The sequence below is a fragment of the Onychomys torridus genome, chromosome 8 (genome assembly GCF_903995425.1).
Source record: "Onychomys torridus chromosome 8, mOncTor1.1, whole genome shotgun sequence".
Lineage (NCBI taxonomy): Eukaryota > Metazoa > Chordata > Mammalia > Rodentia > Cricetidae > Onychomys > Onychomys torridus.
In genome coordinates this window covers 30,325,457-30,341,738 of record NC_050450.1, presented here as the reverse complement: position 1 = coordinate 30,341,738, position 16,282 = coordinate 30,325,457, and the positions used below count along the sequence as shown (strand labels likewise).

At 34.9% G+C, this 16,282-nt stretch overlaps 1 protein-coding gene across 2 annotated transcripts in view; it reads left to right on the top strand.

Moving 5' to 3' along the window:
• Positions 1–15,780, top strand: part of Gabrg2 (gamma-aminobutyric acid type A receptor subunit gamma2) — an 89,826-nt gene extending 74,046 nt beyond the window's left edge. Inside the window, exons 7-10 of one of the 2 annotated variants that reach the window (XM_036196104.1) lie at positions 4,502–4,654; positions 9,553–9,758; positions 11,969–11,992; positions 13,362–15,780. In XM_036196104.1, coding sequence (XP_036051997.1) covers positions 4,502–4,654; positions 9,553–9,758; positions 11,969–11,992; positions 13,362–13,637 — 659 coding nt within the window. In that variant the 3' untranslated portion in view covers positions 13,638–15,780. The remainder of the gene's footprint in view (positions 1–4,501; positions 4,655–9,552; positions 9,759–11,968; positions 11,993–13,361) is intronic. The other variant, XM_036196105.1, reaches the window with a different exon arrangement.
• Positions 15,781–16,282: the final 502 nt, after the last annotated feature.

Here is a 16,282-nt window from a genome sequence, read left to right as displayed (position 1 = left end):
CAGTAAAGAAACTATTCTACAAGCTTCACAGTGCAGAGCATTCCCCGATTGCTAGCCATTTGCAGGATGGAGCTTTTGAACTGTGCTTTAGATAAGAGAATAGATAAATAATCTTTTCATTTAACTCAATTTTAAGTTATAATTATTATGGCCACCATTCTAAAAAGCCCAGGTCTAAACCTGGTATGGAGACTGTGTGTGTGTGTGTGTGTGTGTGTGTGTGTGTGTGTGTGTGTGTGTGTGTGAGAGAGAGAGAGAGAGAGAGAGAGAGAGAGAGAGAGAGAGAAATAGAGAGACAGAGACAGAGAGAGAGAGGGTAGTGGTGGTTTGTGCATGATCAGAAGGTTGAAATTAGTAAAGTTATAAGAGGGGATTACTTAGGTATCTAGAAGAGAGATGATGGAAAGGTAGAGAAATTACTTACGAAAGCATGAAATAAAAATATTTAGCTTTATTTTGCTGGGGTTTGGAGAACACAAAAGGGATTATTAAAGATAAGTACATAGCTTAAAATCAAGTTATATATTTGAGAAAAATAGAGATCTAAGAAAAATTTCTTTCCTCAATGACTATTGGGGATTCTGTACATGTTAAAGATATTACTCTTGATATCTTATTTATTTAGAAAATAGTCTATTCAAGGGTGGCAATTTACATTTCACAAAAACTATAGAATTCATTGTAATTAGAAGTTCTAAGTTTTGAAGAGTACAGTTGTTTCTATTTCTTTATGTCCTCTATATTTCATGCTGCATCCTAAGTCTTTCCTAGATTAGGTTACAAAGGTAGTCTATCTATTTTGTCTGTGCATTATGAAGGCAGTCTATTTGTTTCGTTTCATCTAGATTCACTCATGGATTTACATATGTAGTGTGTATGGGATTTGTTGTAAGGGTCAATGACAGATTTAATTTCAAAAAATAATTTTGTCTAACACAAATTTATCAATCTACTCATGATAAGTATCTCTCTTTCCATGGAGTTGTGCCTTGGATCTCAGTGTTGAAGGAGGTGATTAAGGCAGGTTGAGTCTCATCACACCTTTCACTGGCTTTTAGAAAGGTATTGTCTTTACTTTAATCTAATCTATTTAACATAGGACCACGTGTGAGGTCACACATGTCTTTATTTTCTGAATAACTAACTGAGGGCTCTTTGAGGAACATCAATGGAAAATAGTTGTTGGCAAGGAAGGCACACGTAAAAGGATAGCAGAGTAAAATATCATTTGCCAGTACTGTGAACCTAGAAGAATATGATCAGTTCCATTACATGTAAACATATTAAATACTATGAGTGAAGGATAAAGGTATATTTGAAGTTCTTTGTTTTGTTTTTATTTTTTTCATACAAAGTGTTTAGGATATTTTAATTAAACACATGCTAACCATTTAAAGCAGTGCTTGCATGAAGCAAAACCTCTCACTACCAGCAACTTGAAAGTAACTTCTCTTATTACATCAGAGCTTCCAAAGTGGTAAATTCTCTCCATGAAATCACTAAGAATTTCAGAGTAGACATATTGTAGTTTCATCTATAAAAGGACAGGCAAAACATCTACTAACTACTGAATTATAATACTTTTATTTAACTGTTGATTACCACAGGTAAACAGTAAAAAGAGCATCACTTTTCACTGACATTAAGGATTTGTCTCCTTAAATCAGTCCTTATTTCTAAGAAATAAGAAAATGGATTAATGCTTGTATCTATTAATTCAAATTATATGTTTCATTCCTTTAATTATAGTCTGTGTCTTTCCATGATAAGTATAAGCAGGGTTGTGACTAATTTACCAAATGTTATGACTTTAGACATCTTGTGTTGGGACTTATCGAGGGAACAGTTTGGTGTCAAGTGTCTGAAGTCCCCATCTTTGACTTGCTTAGTATTTGGGGGCTTGGGGAGTCACTGGTGCAGCACTTTAAGAGGATTAGATTTTTTGGCTCCTCAGCATAAGAGTTTTTAAGCATATAAAAAGTGATGTGGTCTTGGTGATAAGACATGCAGGGAGCTGTCTGTGTGATACTTTCAAATGGCTTGTTCTGGAGGTTGAATCCATAATCCATTGGTGGAAAAGCTTTAGCATTTGCAGGCACGGAATGAAGGCATTCAGAAGCCATCACCTTATAATAGAGGCTAGTAGATAAGTGGACTACCAGAGGTTAGACCCTGGCTTAAAGGGAAATGGAGAATAAAATCAAGATATCAGTCTTGTCAATGCTACATAAAATTCAAATTCACTTATGAGGAGTCAGACCATTAATGGAAAAGCATAAGCTCTCCTTTGCTTATACAGTATGAAAAAAAGCTAATAAACTTTTGTGAAGATCTATCTAAAATCTTACAATTTCTAAATTTTAATTAAAATATGTTTAAATGTAGGGAAAACTCGTGGGAGAAAAGCTATCTTCAAATATTATTTTTATTTAATTTCTCTTTCAGCTTTCCATATGAAATAAAGGAGCTTACATTTGTTTTGTTATGATTATAAAAATGAGAAAGAAAAAGAAAGACCTCTTTGTTTATTATACTAAGGACAAAAACAGAGAATGAATTAATTTATGAGATGTTATTTCAAATAGCTTTATATTCAGATATATCAACACAGAACTATAATGTCAGAAAATTATGTAAAAGCTAGTATCAGAATTGAAAAGTTTTCTACCTCTGGAGCTTTGTGCATTATTCACAGCCCTGAGTAAAGAAAAACAGACACAAAGCCAAACTACCTGGCTACCACATATGATCACAATTTAACTGTGTACACGTGTTAGAACAAAATATAATATAGTAAAGTGAAAACAGATATTTGAAAATAGGACCCATATATTAATCTCACATTTGAATAAAGATATAGTGTTTAAAAATCTCTACTATGGAAGGTATAAATGTGTCATAGGTGAGAGATGAACCATGGTACAATTTGTAATTTTGAAAAGTATAATGGTTTGTTTTATAGGCATGGAACAAGCTGGTGACAAGAGGTTTTACAAACAATTAATGCATAATCACTTCTCAAATTCAATGACTTTAGATAACCTTATGTATATTATTCACATGAATATCTATATGGCTATTCTTTGATTCCTTAGAGACTTTTAATATGTTACTTGCATTTTTTATACAAATTCTTGGGAGGGGGTTAGTTTTTCTGTTTTATTTTTGTTTTTGGTTTTGTTTCCATCTTTGAGATATGGTATCACTATATAGCACAAGCTGGCTGGGAACTCATTATGTAGCACTGGCTGTTAGGCAGGCTTTAAACTAGGCAAATTGTTCTATCTCATGCTGGGATTATAGACAAGTTCCAGAATACATTAAAAATAATAAATTCATTTAAAAAGATAAAATTGGTTTATTGCAAGTAACTCACAAATATGAATACCATACACTTAGAGTAAGGTAACTAACCACTCAAACACATACTCAGACAGTTTCAAAATCTACATGTCCCAGTGAACTCTTCCATTAGAATGGCCATTCAGAATCAATGGGGCTTTACTTCAAGTTTTACATTTTCACTGTCAATTGCATTTGTATTCACTTCACTTAGTACAAGAAATGAAAAAAAGGTTCTATAACAGTAGAAACCAGAAAACAAACAAAAAACAAACAAACAAACAACGATAACGGTGTATGCTTTTTCAGGCTTCATGTGACATTCTGCCTACATTCCATTCTTCTTCATCTGATATTACCCCCTTCTTAGTCTAAATGTCATGTTACACCCACTCTAATGTTTAAAATCTGATTGTCTCATAATATGCTTCTAAAGCACTGATTTTAATTTGTGAACATATCCATCAGGTATTAGTAACTGCCCGTTTCCACTCATGTGGTATGCTAGAAACTGATGGCGAGAGAGTGGAGGGAAGAGGTGAGGGTCAGGGATTCGCACAGGTAAAACTTAATGACAGCACTTGTACTATCTGCACCCAAATGAAAGAACAATTGTGGATGAAAGCAATTGTTGTGAAACTACCATACGATTCAGTGGAAGCACGAGGAAATATCTCATTGTGGGAAAGGAACTATCATTTTGAGCAAAATAAAATTTTATGAGTGTCAATCACTTAGATATTTCCCAACGGTCTGTATATACAGAAGTAATAAGGGGAAATTGTTAAAGAGTGTGCAGTACATGATAATCAAGCAAGGCTTTGTTCATAAAGGATATCCCCACACCCCCACTCACATCAAAGAAGACCTTATCCATTGTTGCTACAAATGGAAAGCAAGATTATGAGTCATCTGAAAGAAGAAATACTTTTAAGACTCAAAAACACTACTTTCTCACTGGTAGTATCATTTCTGCTAGGAGGGCTAGACTCTAGTTCTGGCTGGGTTGTGTTTTATAATTTTGTTATTGTGTTTTGTCCAAGTGGCTAGAAAAGAGCTTTCAAAGTAGCGCCAAGTCAATTCTGAAATGAAGTATGTAAACAAGAGAGTTGGCTATGTGTTTGATGAGCTTTCCCACAGCTCTGTCTTTCTGTTCCAGGTGACTATGTGGTCATGTCTGTGTACTTTGATCTGAGCAGAAGAATGGGGTATTTTACTATCCAGACCTACATCCCTTGCACACTCATCGTGGTCCTATCCTGGGTGTCCTTCTGGATCAATAAGGATGCTGTTCCTGCAAGAACATCTTTAGGTGAGATGTACTTCTAGGTGCTCTGTTATCCCATGATAAGTGCCTGAGAAAATCATTCCTTATTTCTCATTTACAATGGGTTCACTTGGAATTCAAAAGCTAAATGAAAATCTATTTTTTATTATTTTAAAGAAACTTAATATGGTTATTTATCTATTTGTTATATTTAAGGTTTACTAATTCTATCCTTGTCACAGGATTACTTTAGTACAATTAAATAATAAATTTAGCTAAATATAAATATGCAACAAAAAATTAATTTCAAGAGAATTTTGTCTCCCTCCCCCACTCTTTAGCTTCTCCACACGTATTCATGAGAGCTGACCACATTTATTCTTTCTCAATCATTTTCTTAGTGATGTCATAGCAGAATTGAAATCTGCCAAGGTGGAAGTTGAAGTTTCAGTATCTTGGGAAAGGGAAGCACAGTAAACAGGGCACTGTTGTTTTCCAGAATCAACTGTTACCCTTTTCCCATCACACCACTCTTGGTTAATTCCAAAATGAATAATTATGGTGATGATATTTAACTAAGTTGATTCTTTCCAGAAGAGCCATCTAAATGATTAAAAAGTGGGAAACACTTATTTACAAATCTGGGGAACACAATTATTGTATGATCATTTGCAATTTAGTCAAATTTTTTGATATGGTGACACCTGTCTTTGATTTTCATCTTTTGCTTATAGATGAAAAAAGACTTCCACAAACCATACCAAAGCTTACTGACTCACAGGAACATTACAGTCTCTCTCCATAGAATGAATGATAATTCTATGCAAAACTCATTCATTAGTTATGTGCAACCTGGTACTACAAGCCTTTGCTAACCCCGATGGGGAAGCACTAGCAGAAGTTTTTGAAGTTCAGTGATTTTAATTTCCAGCCATACATCCAATAGGGTTGTGCAATAAACTTCATTCTTTCTGACCCTTGGTTTCATCACATGCAAAATAGATAACATTCCTGCTTTCTAACTTGGAGTGTTTTATTGGGCTAAAGCGACATATTCTGTGCAAAGCACATTGAGCAGAGAAAAGCCTTAAAAATGATAGTGACTCTCCTCATTTCTGATAAAATGATCTGTACCAGGTTATTAAACTGAGGGCAGAAGCGATTACTGAGAAAAAGACAACATTTGCATATCTGCCCTCTTCCAAACCCAATTTAGTTTTCCATCTGTTTCAAAATGAAGTTCTTTTGATTTTTTTCTGATATATGCAGTACTTTGTGTTACAAATCCTATTCAACAATTCAAACATTCTGTCTGATGCCACATTGTGAAGCAAACTCCAAATATGTTAAGCCTAACACTGCAGGGTGTTACTTGTGAGTGTGTCACCATCTCTCAGGAGAAACCATAGATATGTTGCTTATCTCTGGCAGAGAGCTTCCAGCATGCTACTGCCTCAGTAACTATTCAGTTAATTTATATGTTTATGATTAGATGTAACACATGCTATGATATATACTAATATACCATCTTACCAAAATTATTTTAAAGAAAACATTTCAATCAGTCTTTTCCTTTGAAGGCTGGATTCTTTTGACCAATATGTTTTTATGACCACATGATCAATTCATTTCAACCACTCAGTAACAAGGGTTCTCTAGCAGAAAACCATTTGATAAGAAAGAGATGAAGTGGGGTTGAGTAAAAGGCCTTGATGAGACCAAAAGCAGTTTATCCATTGATCATTTATAGGCCAGTGATGCTCTATGTTTCTGGTGCTGTTACTATGTTTTGCAACCATGACAGAAAGAAGTTATGATAAATTATCATATTTTAGAGCTAAGCATGCAAATGTGCTAAAAGTTAAGTAATATCCACAAAGTCATACAGTCAGTTGCTAACAGACCTAAACCTTGGACAATTGGACATGGGTTTGTCCTAGCTGTGAAGACTTGTTGAATTCTACTTGTCTTCCAAGAAGAGAAGCCAAGCTGAGAATATATTTATTTTAACTTTGTTCTCAGTTCTCTAGATCAGTGCTTCTTAAATGTAACAATACCTTTCTATCACTAAAAATATTTTGGAAGTACGAGAACCTTATTCCCACCCTGTAGATGGATTTTTCTTTGGGCTGCCAGCTCATAAAAAATGACAGGGAGACTTATTATTCATTATGAAAACTTGGCATGTAGCTTAGGCTTGTTCCACAAGCTCTTATAACTTAAATTAATCCATTTCTATTCATCTACATGTTGCCACGTGATTTCTCTGCATATCTTGCTTTCTGTCTGTGCGTCTGTCTGGTGACCTGCCTTTCTTCTTCCCAGAGCTCTCTCTGTCCAGAGTCCCCCCTATACCTACTGCTCCGCTATTGGTCATTTAGCTTTTTTATTAAACCAATCACAGTGACACTTCTTCAAGCAGCATAAAGGAATATTCCACAACACCACCCCGTGGTGTGCATATTTCATTTACCTCAAGCCTAGTCCATATTTGGGCCTTTGTTTTTTAATTCAAAGTGAATCAAGTGTTCAGTCACTTTCCAGAACATGCCTGTACATTTGTGGAGTCCCATGATCTTTTCAGGCATTTATAGTTAAGATGTAAATTACCTTGAGCACCTACAGATTTTGAAATTCTTGTCATGGAACAGACAGCTGACTTTTATGATGGCAGAGTCACTGACAACACTTGGACATATTGGGAGATATTGGCTGCTTTCTGAGGACATATTTCTGGATCTTGTAACACATGAATTTGGTTTGGTACAAAGTTGGTAGCTGGTGAAATTTAATCATGCTATAGTGAGAGTGGGTGCACAGCAAGATGAAAACACATGTTGGTATTTTCACTCAAATATTCTGAGGTGAAAAGGCATCCCTGAGAAGTTCACTTCATGCCAGGACTAGAGTAATTAGCAAATACTGTGTATCCTATTTCTTCTGCCAAGGCAAGAGAAATTTAATCTCTTCAGTTAGTAAAACTAGGTGTCTAGAGGACATCAAGTTACCTTGTTAATGAATCAGGGCAAACCAAGAATTCCCTATTTCTTAACATCATAGTTTTTTTCTTTTCTGTGACCCCAGGAAGCACCCTGGAAATATGATAGGCAGTTCCTCAAGATACACATTGCATAGCTATGATGAACTTACTTGTGTCCTGAATAACGTCTTTCACTTTTGCAAGAGCAGTATTTAAGTAATGTGTCAGAATTTGTTTTGATTTAAGTGTCACATGCCAGGTCTTTTAAAATGAACTCATCTGTGGTATCTACCAAAATTAGTTATGTTTTCACATTTTCAAAGTTCAAGTATAGCTTCAGGCCTGATTGTGAAAATGAGGGCCTGGTTTCCAATTCAGTATTTTACATTCTCTACAAAAATATAAGATGCAATTAGGTACAATCAAGAAGTTCACTTTGAATTAATGTGTACCCAACCTAATTATTTTCTTTTAGCTTAGGAAGTAGATCGTCTCCAAAATAAACAACACAAATATCTAACATGCTTGAGACTTTATTTGATGTCAATTCCCTGTGTTAGTCAGTTTTCCATTGGTGTCTCAAGCATGTAAAATAAGACAATATGAGTGGAACAGAGATTTATTTTGGTTCAAAGTTTCAAAGTTTCAGAATGTGGTTACTTGCCCTTCTTCTTCTGAGCCATGGAACAGCATGGTTGAAGTTCATTAAGGAAGAAGCTTCTTATGTCATATAGATAAGAATGAGGGAGAGGGAAATATGCCTTCATATGTGCACCTCCAGTGTTCTAACTTCCTTCCCTGTCAAATGTTGCACCATGTTCCAAAAATGTCAAGCTGAAGACTGCTAACACATGAATCTTGAATGACATTCCAAATCCTCCAATGAGTGACATCTACATACATTAGTACATTATTCAATGTTCATGAAGACTTAAGATTCACCACTATTTTCCATGCTAAACTCTAACCCTAACACTATCAAAAGCAATGGGATCCTAAGAAGGACCCCCCCCCCCCGCACGCGCACACTAAAAACCAGTGGTGGAGACTCCCAGAACTGCATCACTTCCCTAATCAGGATAATTCAATAGCTCCCAGCTTCCTGAGCTTTCGTTCTATGTATTTTCCTGTATTTCCAAATATATATATATAGAAATTAAAAATGTAGTACATAGTAAATCAGTTGATATCAGGCTATCCCCATTTTATTTTCATCTGTACCCTATACTAGCCTGGACAGAATATCATTCCTTTGTGCTCTTGGTGTTTTGATAAATTCTGAGGTAGTTATTTTCTTTGTGCAAACCTTAATTAGATGATGTCACTTTCAAATTCACCCATTTCTCCTGTTCAGTAATTTTGCATGATTTCTCCTTGTTTAAGAAAAACTATGTCCTATACTACCTGTTTACTGTATAATTAATGCAGCTTCTATTTCACCAATATGCCCTTGATCTCCTTGCTTCTTCATAGATGGCAGGCACTCTAAATTTTTATAAATAGACATGAATGTTTTTGCTCAAACCTTGCCCATTAATTTATCAATAGCCCAAAAGATGATTTCACTTTACCTTTGAAGCCTCAGTTTAAGTGTGGATGCCTCTAAGTTTCTCCTATGTGAACTCCATCTAAGGAGGTTTTCTCTATCCCTGCTGTTTCCATGGTATATACCAGAAATTGATATCAGGATTTTCTTTCCTAACTTCATTCATACTGTTTCCTCTCATTAAAACACACAGCAAAGAACTGCATCTATTATATTTACCATTATGTACTCAGTGCCAATCAACATAATTGATACATGAAAGTCAGAGTATTTTAAACAGAGTGCATTAACTCCTGTTTTCCAGTTATTCCTCCCTTCCAGAGGCTGTTGAATAGAAGTGATATTACCAGTATGGGGCTTCAGACACTTGCCTTTCTGATGACATCATGTTATTTCTTTTATTGTACTTCTCTGTAGGTATCACTACTGTCCTGACCATGACTACTCTCAGCACCATAGCCCGGAAATCTCTGCCCAAGGTCTCCTATGTCACAGCAATGGATCTCTTTGTATCTGTTTGCTTCATCTTTGTGTTTTCTGCTTTGGTGGAGTATGGCACCCTGCACTATTTTGTCAGCAATCGGAAACCAAGCAAGGACAAAGACAAAAAGAAGAAAAACCCTGTATGTATCATTTCCTGTTAGGAAAAATGAACTCTTTATGAGGAAGGATCATTGGGTTTGGTGTGGGTTTGGATTGGTGAACCTACCTGCACAGTGAGGCTCAGCACTTTGTATTCCATGATGAAAAGAGAATAAGCGAGCTTTTATCCAGAACATACAGGTTTATTTATGATCATTAGTTAGGTCACAGTTCCAAGAATCTCTAAGTCAGACTCTTTATGCAAATACAGTTGTACATTATCTTCAATATGGGAGGTTAAAGCAATGTTCAGGGATACATTCATGTTTGAGTTATTATCCTACATGTCATTGACTTTCATCTTTCTGCTCAGCTTTCTATAACATTTTTAAATTACTATGTTTTTAATTAAAATGCACACCAGAGGTATTCCAAACATTAGTTTCTTTTATTAGTTTACCAGTCATATCAATTTGTAAATAACTTAGTGTGTAGATGCACATGAGTAAAGGGGTGTGTGTGTGTGTGTGTGTGTGTGTGTGTGTGTGTGTCTATAAACACATGCATTTTTCAACTAGAAGACTTCTACTCATTGTATACATATGTGTATCTTTTATTTTTTTAAACTAATGGCTTAATATTCAGTGGGCAAGTTACTTAGCCTTCCTATCTTTGATTTCTGTTATAAAATAAGATAGATATATTTTAAAAATGCCAAATGAGGTTGGCGTGAAAAATAAGTATTACAGTGAAGATCAATAAACCAACAAAATATAAAAAAAATTACAAAAAAGTCATATGAGGGTTCTTAATCTTGAGAAATTGTAATGAAAGTTGATACTGATTGTACAGTTTACAACATGAATTTTTATTTTTGGTGACTGCTTTATTTGGAAACAGGTAAGACGGCTTTTGCTTGTGCTAAATGGTGAAAGGAGAGAATGAGGCATAAATATAAATAAGTAAAGCCATTACCTTTTTTCATGAGTATTGAGGACAGCATATAGGTTCCCACTTACCCACTTGAGCATAGTGTTTGGGTCACAGAAGCACCACCTGAAACTGAAAGTTCATTTCCTTTTGGGATGATGACCAAGTTAATGGCCCTACCCTCCTGGATTGACACCCTTTCCTAGTTTTCTGCTCTGAGAGGTATGAGCAACATCACAGTGGCTACCTATGTGGCCATGAACTGTGGAGTGACTAGAGAACTCTAGCTAGATCTGATTCCTATCCTGATGCACCTCCAGAAATACTGAAGATATTTTATAAATGACACATGCTTGTTTGAAAGTAAGATTTTGTGGAAGATAAATAAAATAGCATCATTGTTACTGGTTAATGAAAACAGGAAATTTGCTTTCTTTTATTGTCCCAAATATTTATTGTACTGTGTATGGTCCTTCCTTTCCCTGTCTGTTCTTATGTCTCTACCTCTCCACTTCCTATTCTTGTTTGATTTTTCTTGCTTTAAATTTTGTTTTTTCTACTTAATCCCCGACCTTCATTTCCTAATCCATTTTCCGTCGAAAAAGATGGCTGTACTGATACTCATCTGTGATGAGAATGGGAGGCAGGCTTTTAGGCAAAGTCAGAAGTCCTTTACAAAAGTCCTCTGACTTTCCTTATCACTTCAATGTGGAAATTGCTACAGAGACAGAAATAGTTGGATTCCTCAACTCAGGTTCATGGAATAGAAGAAGAAAAACTGAAGGCAGATAGGAAAAGAGACCAGAGAAAGCAAGAAAACATAATTCCTGGACAATCTTATGCAATTTCTCCTTTGGAGCCAATTTGTTTATTTATCAAAACTACTAGCAGTCTAGATGGTGAAGGTCTAAGAAGCTGAAAGTTTATTTCTTTATTTAATGTGCCCTTCACTCCTCCTTGTCAGAACTCATGTATGAGCTCCTTTTTAATGACAATTACATAATTCATGTTATTTTTCTACAGGCAAAGTATTCATTAGGATGTATCCTTGCAAATGATCAACATTGGCCTTTGTGGTCATGTACTTGGGGGTTAATTTGTTAAGGATTTGATCGCCAATCACAAAATGTCATTTTCTAACTTTAGAAATTATGCCAATCTCAGAGCCCACCTTCTATGTTTATGCTTTCAGTTCGTTTTACTTACTGCGTTTTCAAAATGTATTTTTAATTTGTCTTATTTTGTTTCTCTTTCTCTTTTTTTCCTTTTCCTTCTTTTTATTAAAAAAATGCAATTCTCTTTTCTGTCTACAAATCCAAAGCTTCTTCGGATGTTTTCCTTCAAGGTATAATGTTTTGGAATGGAAATTTCACTGCATGCAACTGCTGAAGTAACTATTAATGCTTTCCATGGTGCTTTATTTTTTTTATGAGTAAACATTTAAGTAGTCTAAATGGTGATGCACTCAAGGTGGAGAAAATTCTATAGACCTCTAGACTTGTTTCATCAACTAGACACTATTTACACAGGTTTCAGCTAAAAACAAGGCCAATAGTAATTACAGTTAAGAAGGCTTCTATAATGCCAAAGCACAAATGGGCTCTGTTTCCTCAGATGTAAATGATATACATTTTACCATCTATAATTTACATATATACTACATATATATATATATATATGTATATACCTTTAAAGCTAAAATTTAACTCTGTAAACACTAATTAAAATAAGGTTTTAAAACATGTTTTATGAGCTTAATCTCTATGTACTTGAGAATTTTATAATAATAAAACTGTCTTTACCAGACTTCAAGTTAAAAATTTCCTTCCTTTCCTGCCAGTGTGATCACTAGGCCTACTGGCTCTGTGAAATACAAAATGAGATTTTTATTCTCTCCAATAAACTAATTTATAAGCAATTTAGAAACTTTAGTTTATATTTATACATCTCCAAAGCTAAAAATAAGCCTTGAGTTTTGCTTTAATTGTATTATTGGTCAAACATTAAACATTAGATTACTATGTCATTAATTGCAGTTCATCTTGCTAAAAAACTTGACAAGTAATGACATTCTTTTTTAATTCTCAATCTCATTTGATGTATGTAAACACTGATGACAGTTTTAAGCTTGAAGTTGGTGAGTGTTAGACAAACTACATTGTCTTAATACATAAATTAAATCTGTGGTATAAAATCAATGAACTTCTGTATTTCTCCATGCGTATTAGCATTTGCTATTAAAATCATTTAGTATATTTATTAAATATGATGGATTCCTATCTGCCTATAAGTTAGCATGACATGCAATTTGATTTGAAAATCAATGCATTTTTATTTCTCTATTTTACTCACTTGCAGTACCATTAACCAGCTTCATGTAACCAGCTTCACATCTAATAATTAATAGAATGAGATTCCATGTAGTTTGATTTAAATACTTATACTTTGAGTTCTTTTGGTGTTCAATATTCTTGCTGTAGCTATTAGCTTGATGATATTATTTCCAGCTGCACCGCTTAAGCTCAAAATCTGAAACCTGCAACCGTGCTATCTTTCTGAGTTCAATTTTCCCATTATAGATCACGATGTCATAAGCAATTCCCTGAGTACTCATTTTCAGATTCATCATCTCATTGGTGACATTGTGGAGAAACTGTATAGTATACCTCCAGTGTAACTAACTTGAATCTCTCTCCTTACCTACTTTGTCTCAGGCCCCAACCATTGATATCCGTCCCAGATCAGCAACCATCCAAATGAACAATGCCACACACCTTCAAGAAAGGGATGAAGAATATGGCTATGAGTGTCTGGATGGCAAGGACTGTGCCAGTTTCTTCTGTTGTTTTGAAGATTGCCGAACAGGAGCCTGGAGACATGGGAGGATACACATTCGCATTGCCAAAATGGACTCCTATGCTCGGATCTTCTTCCCCACCGCCTTCTGTTTGTTCAATCTGGTTTACTGGGTCTCATATCTTTATCTCTGAAGAGGTATGGGTTTCATTGATAGGGGTCTTATTCACTGAATCTCATGGAAAGAAAATGTCCTTTCTAAGTCCAATGAAATAATCCCCTATGTAGTCATCGAATTTGTTTCTCTGTCCCAACCTAGTAATACATATAATGTCATGTTATCTGTGCCCAACTCTCCTTTGGTTATTGTAATTTGAACTTTGGTGTGCACTGTTTTTCAAACCTGCAAGGCAAAGTAAAGTTAGAACAAGGACTGTTGCACCAAGCATGATATCTTGGAGAAACAGCAATGGAAACAATGAAAGTGGTGAGTGTTCAAATTGGTGGAATCAGTCTTTGATTCCTATATGGTTTAGTACAAAGGAGGCAAAGCTATGTGCTCTGTTCACTTGGGGTCAAGTTGTGGTAAAATGGAACAAATTAGAACATCTTCATCATTTGTGAAGAATCACAATAGAAAAGCCTAGAGTAGAATTCTATTATACCGTTATTCCAAGGTAGGAAAAAAATTTCCTGCATATCCTATGTACAATGATGTAAATATTTCAGTAATGTAGAATGCTTCAAGTTTAATGCATGCATCTCTTTAGAGCCAAAATAAATGAGCTAAATGATCATCATATAGTATTGTCTTTTATTTTGTGTCTTTGGGCTATAAAAGAATATATTACTATAATTACAAGGATTGGGGCTTGAAATTGGAGGGGGTTCACTGTCTTCTCCCTCATGCATGAAAATTCAGGCTGTAAAATTTTATTAGTCTTGTATGACATTAAAACTTTGAGTAAAATTTAGGCTGATTGACATTTGACAGCTCTAAATATGCCCAATTTCATCACTAGCATATAAAGTAAATGTATGTGCTTACTGTTGTTTTGCCTTTCTTTGAGGATATGGGTTCTTAACAGAACTCTCTCTCCATCTCAGTATCTGCTTCTAGAGATGGCTAATGCCTTGTGGGCAGAGTCCTTATCATTTCTTCTTTGGGTTCTCAACATCTTACATTGTGCCTGGCACATAGTCAATGCTCATTAAATATGGCTGAAAGCAACACACCCTCCTGTAGTCTGGTGAATATCATTTTCTGACCCAGAACAAGTGACTCATCCTTTCACATTACTTTCAGCAAGTGATGCTTTATCTGTAAAAATAACCAGAGAATCTCAAGGACTGCAGCTCTTAAGCCCATCTTCAAGAATTTGTTTTAGGCAAAGTCTGTATTTGTTTTAAAATGATATATACTTTCTACACCTATGTATGCAATTGATGACTTGAGCATAAGAGTTTCTTGATTATTTATCCTGTTTTTTTTTTTTTTAAAGAATCTATTTAATCTTTAAAAAATTTTCTGCTTGTGCACCTCTGAAAGTATGAGCAAAATTCATACCTGACTGGTATACAGTATATAGTGCTCTGTGCTTGGAAACAATGTACTGAAGGCTAAATTAAAAACTGAAAAACACCGAGTGACTTACATGGAGGATATTGAGCCTCTGACTGTAGGCTCATTTTGCTCCATAACAATTAAATGGAGTGATTGCCTGACTTCATACATGAGTTAGATTTTAATGTGATCATCCTGAATCCTCATTTTTTTAAAAAATTGAACCATATAATCAGTTTTTCTTTTAAGGAAAAACACTGATTTAAATCCAAGTTAAATCATAGTAAGTGTAACTTTATGATTTATGATGAAAAGACAATTAAAGAGAGTGTCTTTGTTAATATGAAACCACATGAAGTCATTATAATTAATCTGGATGAATCTTGAAAATACTCAGCTGCTGGTTTTGCAAACCTGTAATATACCAGTGCTTTAGTATTTAACCTCAAACAGATGTAAATAGATGGTTATTTTCTTGTTTTAAATTGTCAAAATAGTCAATGTTGACTCTTTGGGAGAGTTGTTGGCAAATTTCAATTGTGAGGAATCACGATATTATTGTCAACTTGAAATGTGTTCTGCAGTAGAGATACTGAGAAAAAAAATAAAGCTAACTTTCCAATGTGTGTATAATATTGGCAATATGGATATATATTATACATCATCCAATTCTTAATCATCAGCTGCTCCCTGTCTATGTATTTGCAAACCTTTTCACAAGAAAATTGCCTAACATATGGACTTTTCCAATAAAAATGCTGCATTCTAATCTATGGTGGCATCTCAGTTGTCTGCTTGGACTGTTTTGTTGTTTCTCTCTAGAGTTATCTTCTCTTTCCAATTTCATTTCCATATATACAATTTCAATGAGCTTTATTTGTGAACTCTGTTTTCAGGATTCAGCAAGTGATTCTCTTCACTGAAAAAAAAAATGGAGATAAGCATTTCTGGATAGAGTGAAGCAGATAGACAGAGATGTTAATGAAGTTGGTAAAGCTCATCTTCTCCACAGCAGGACTTTGATGTAAAAAACTGTCCTCCAAGTTGGGATTAAAGAGTCATTGGCTTTATAAGGCAGCCTTTAGAAGCCTCTGTTTTATACATTATAAATTAGACGTAATAATGTCACCCCAATTAATGATACCTAATGGGGGAATCAAACATTTACTCTCAGTTCCAGTGTACCCATGTAGTCCAGTTCTTCCTGCTCCAATCATATCAGCCCTCTTCCAAAAGATAGAGATATCCTATTTGCTTTAAGGTGATACTGTGTAG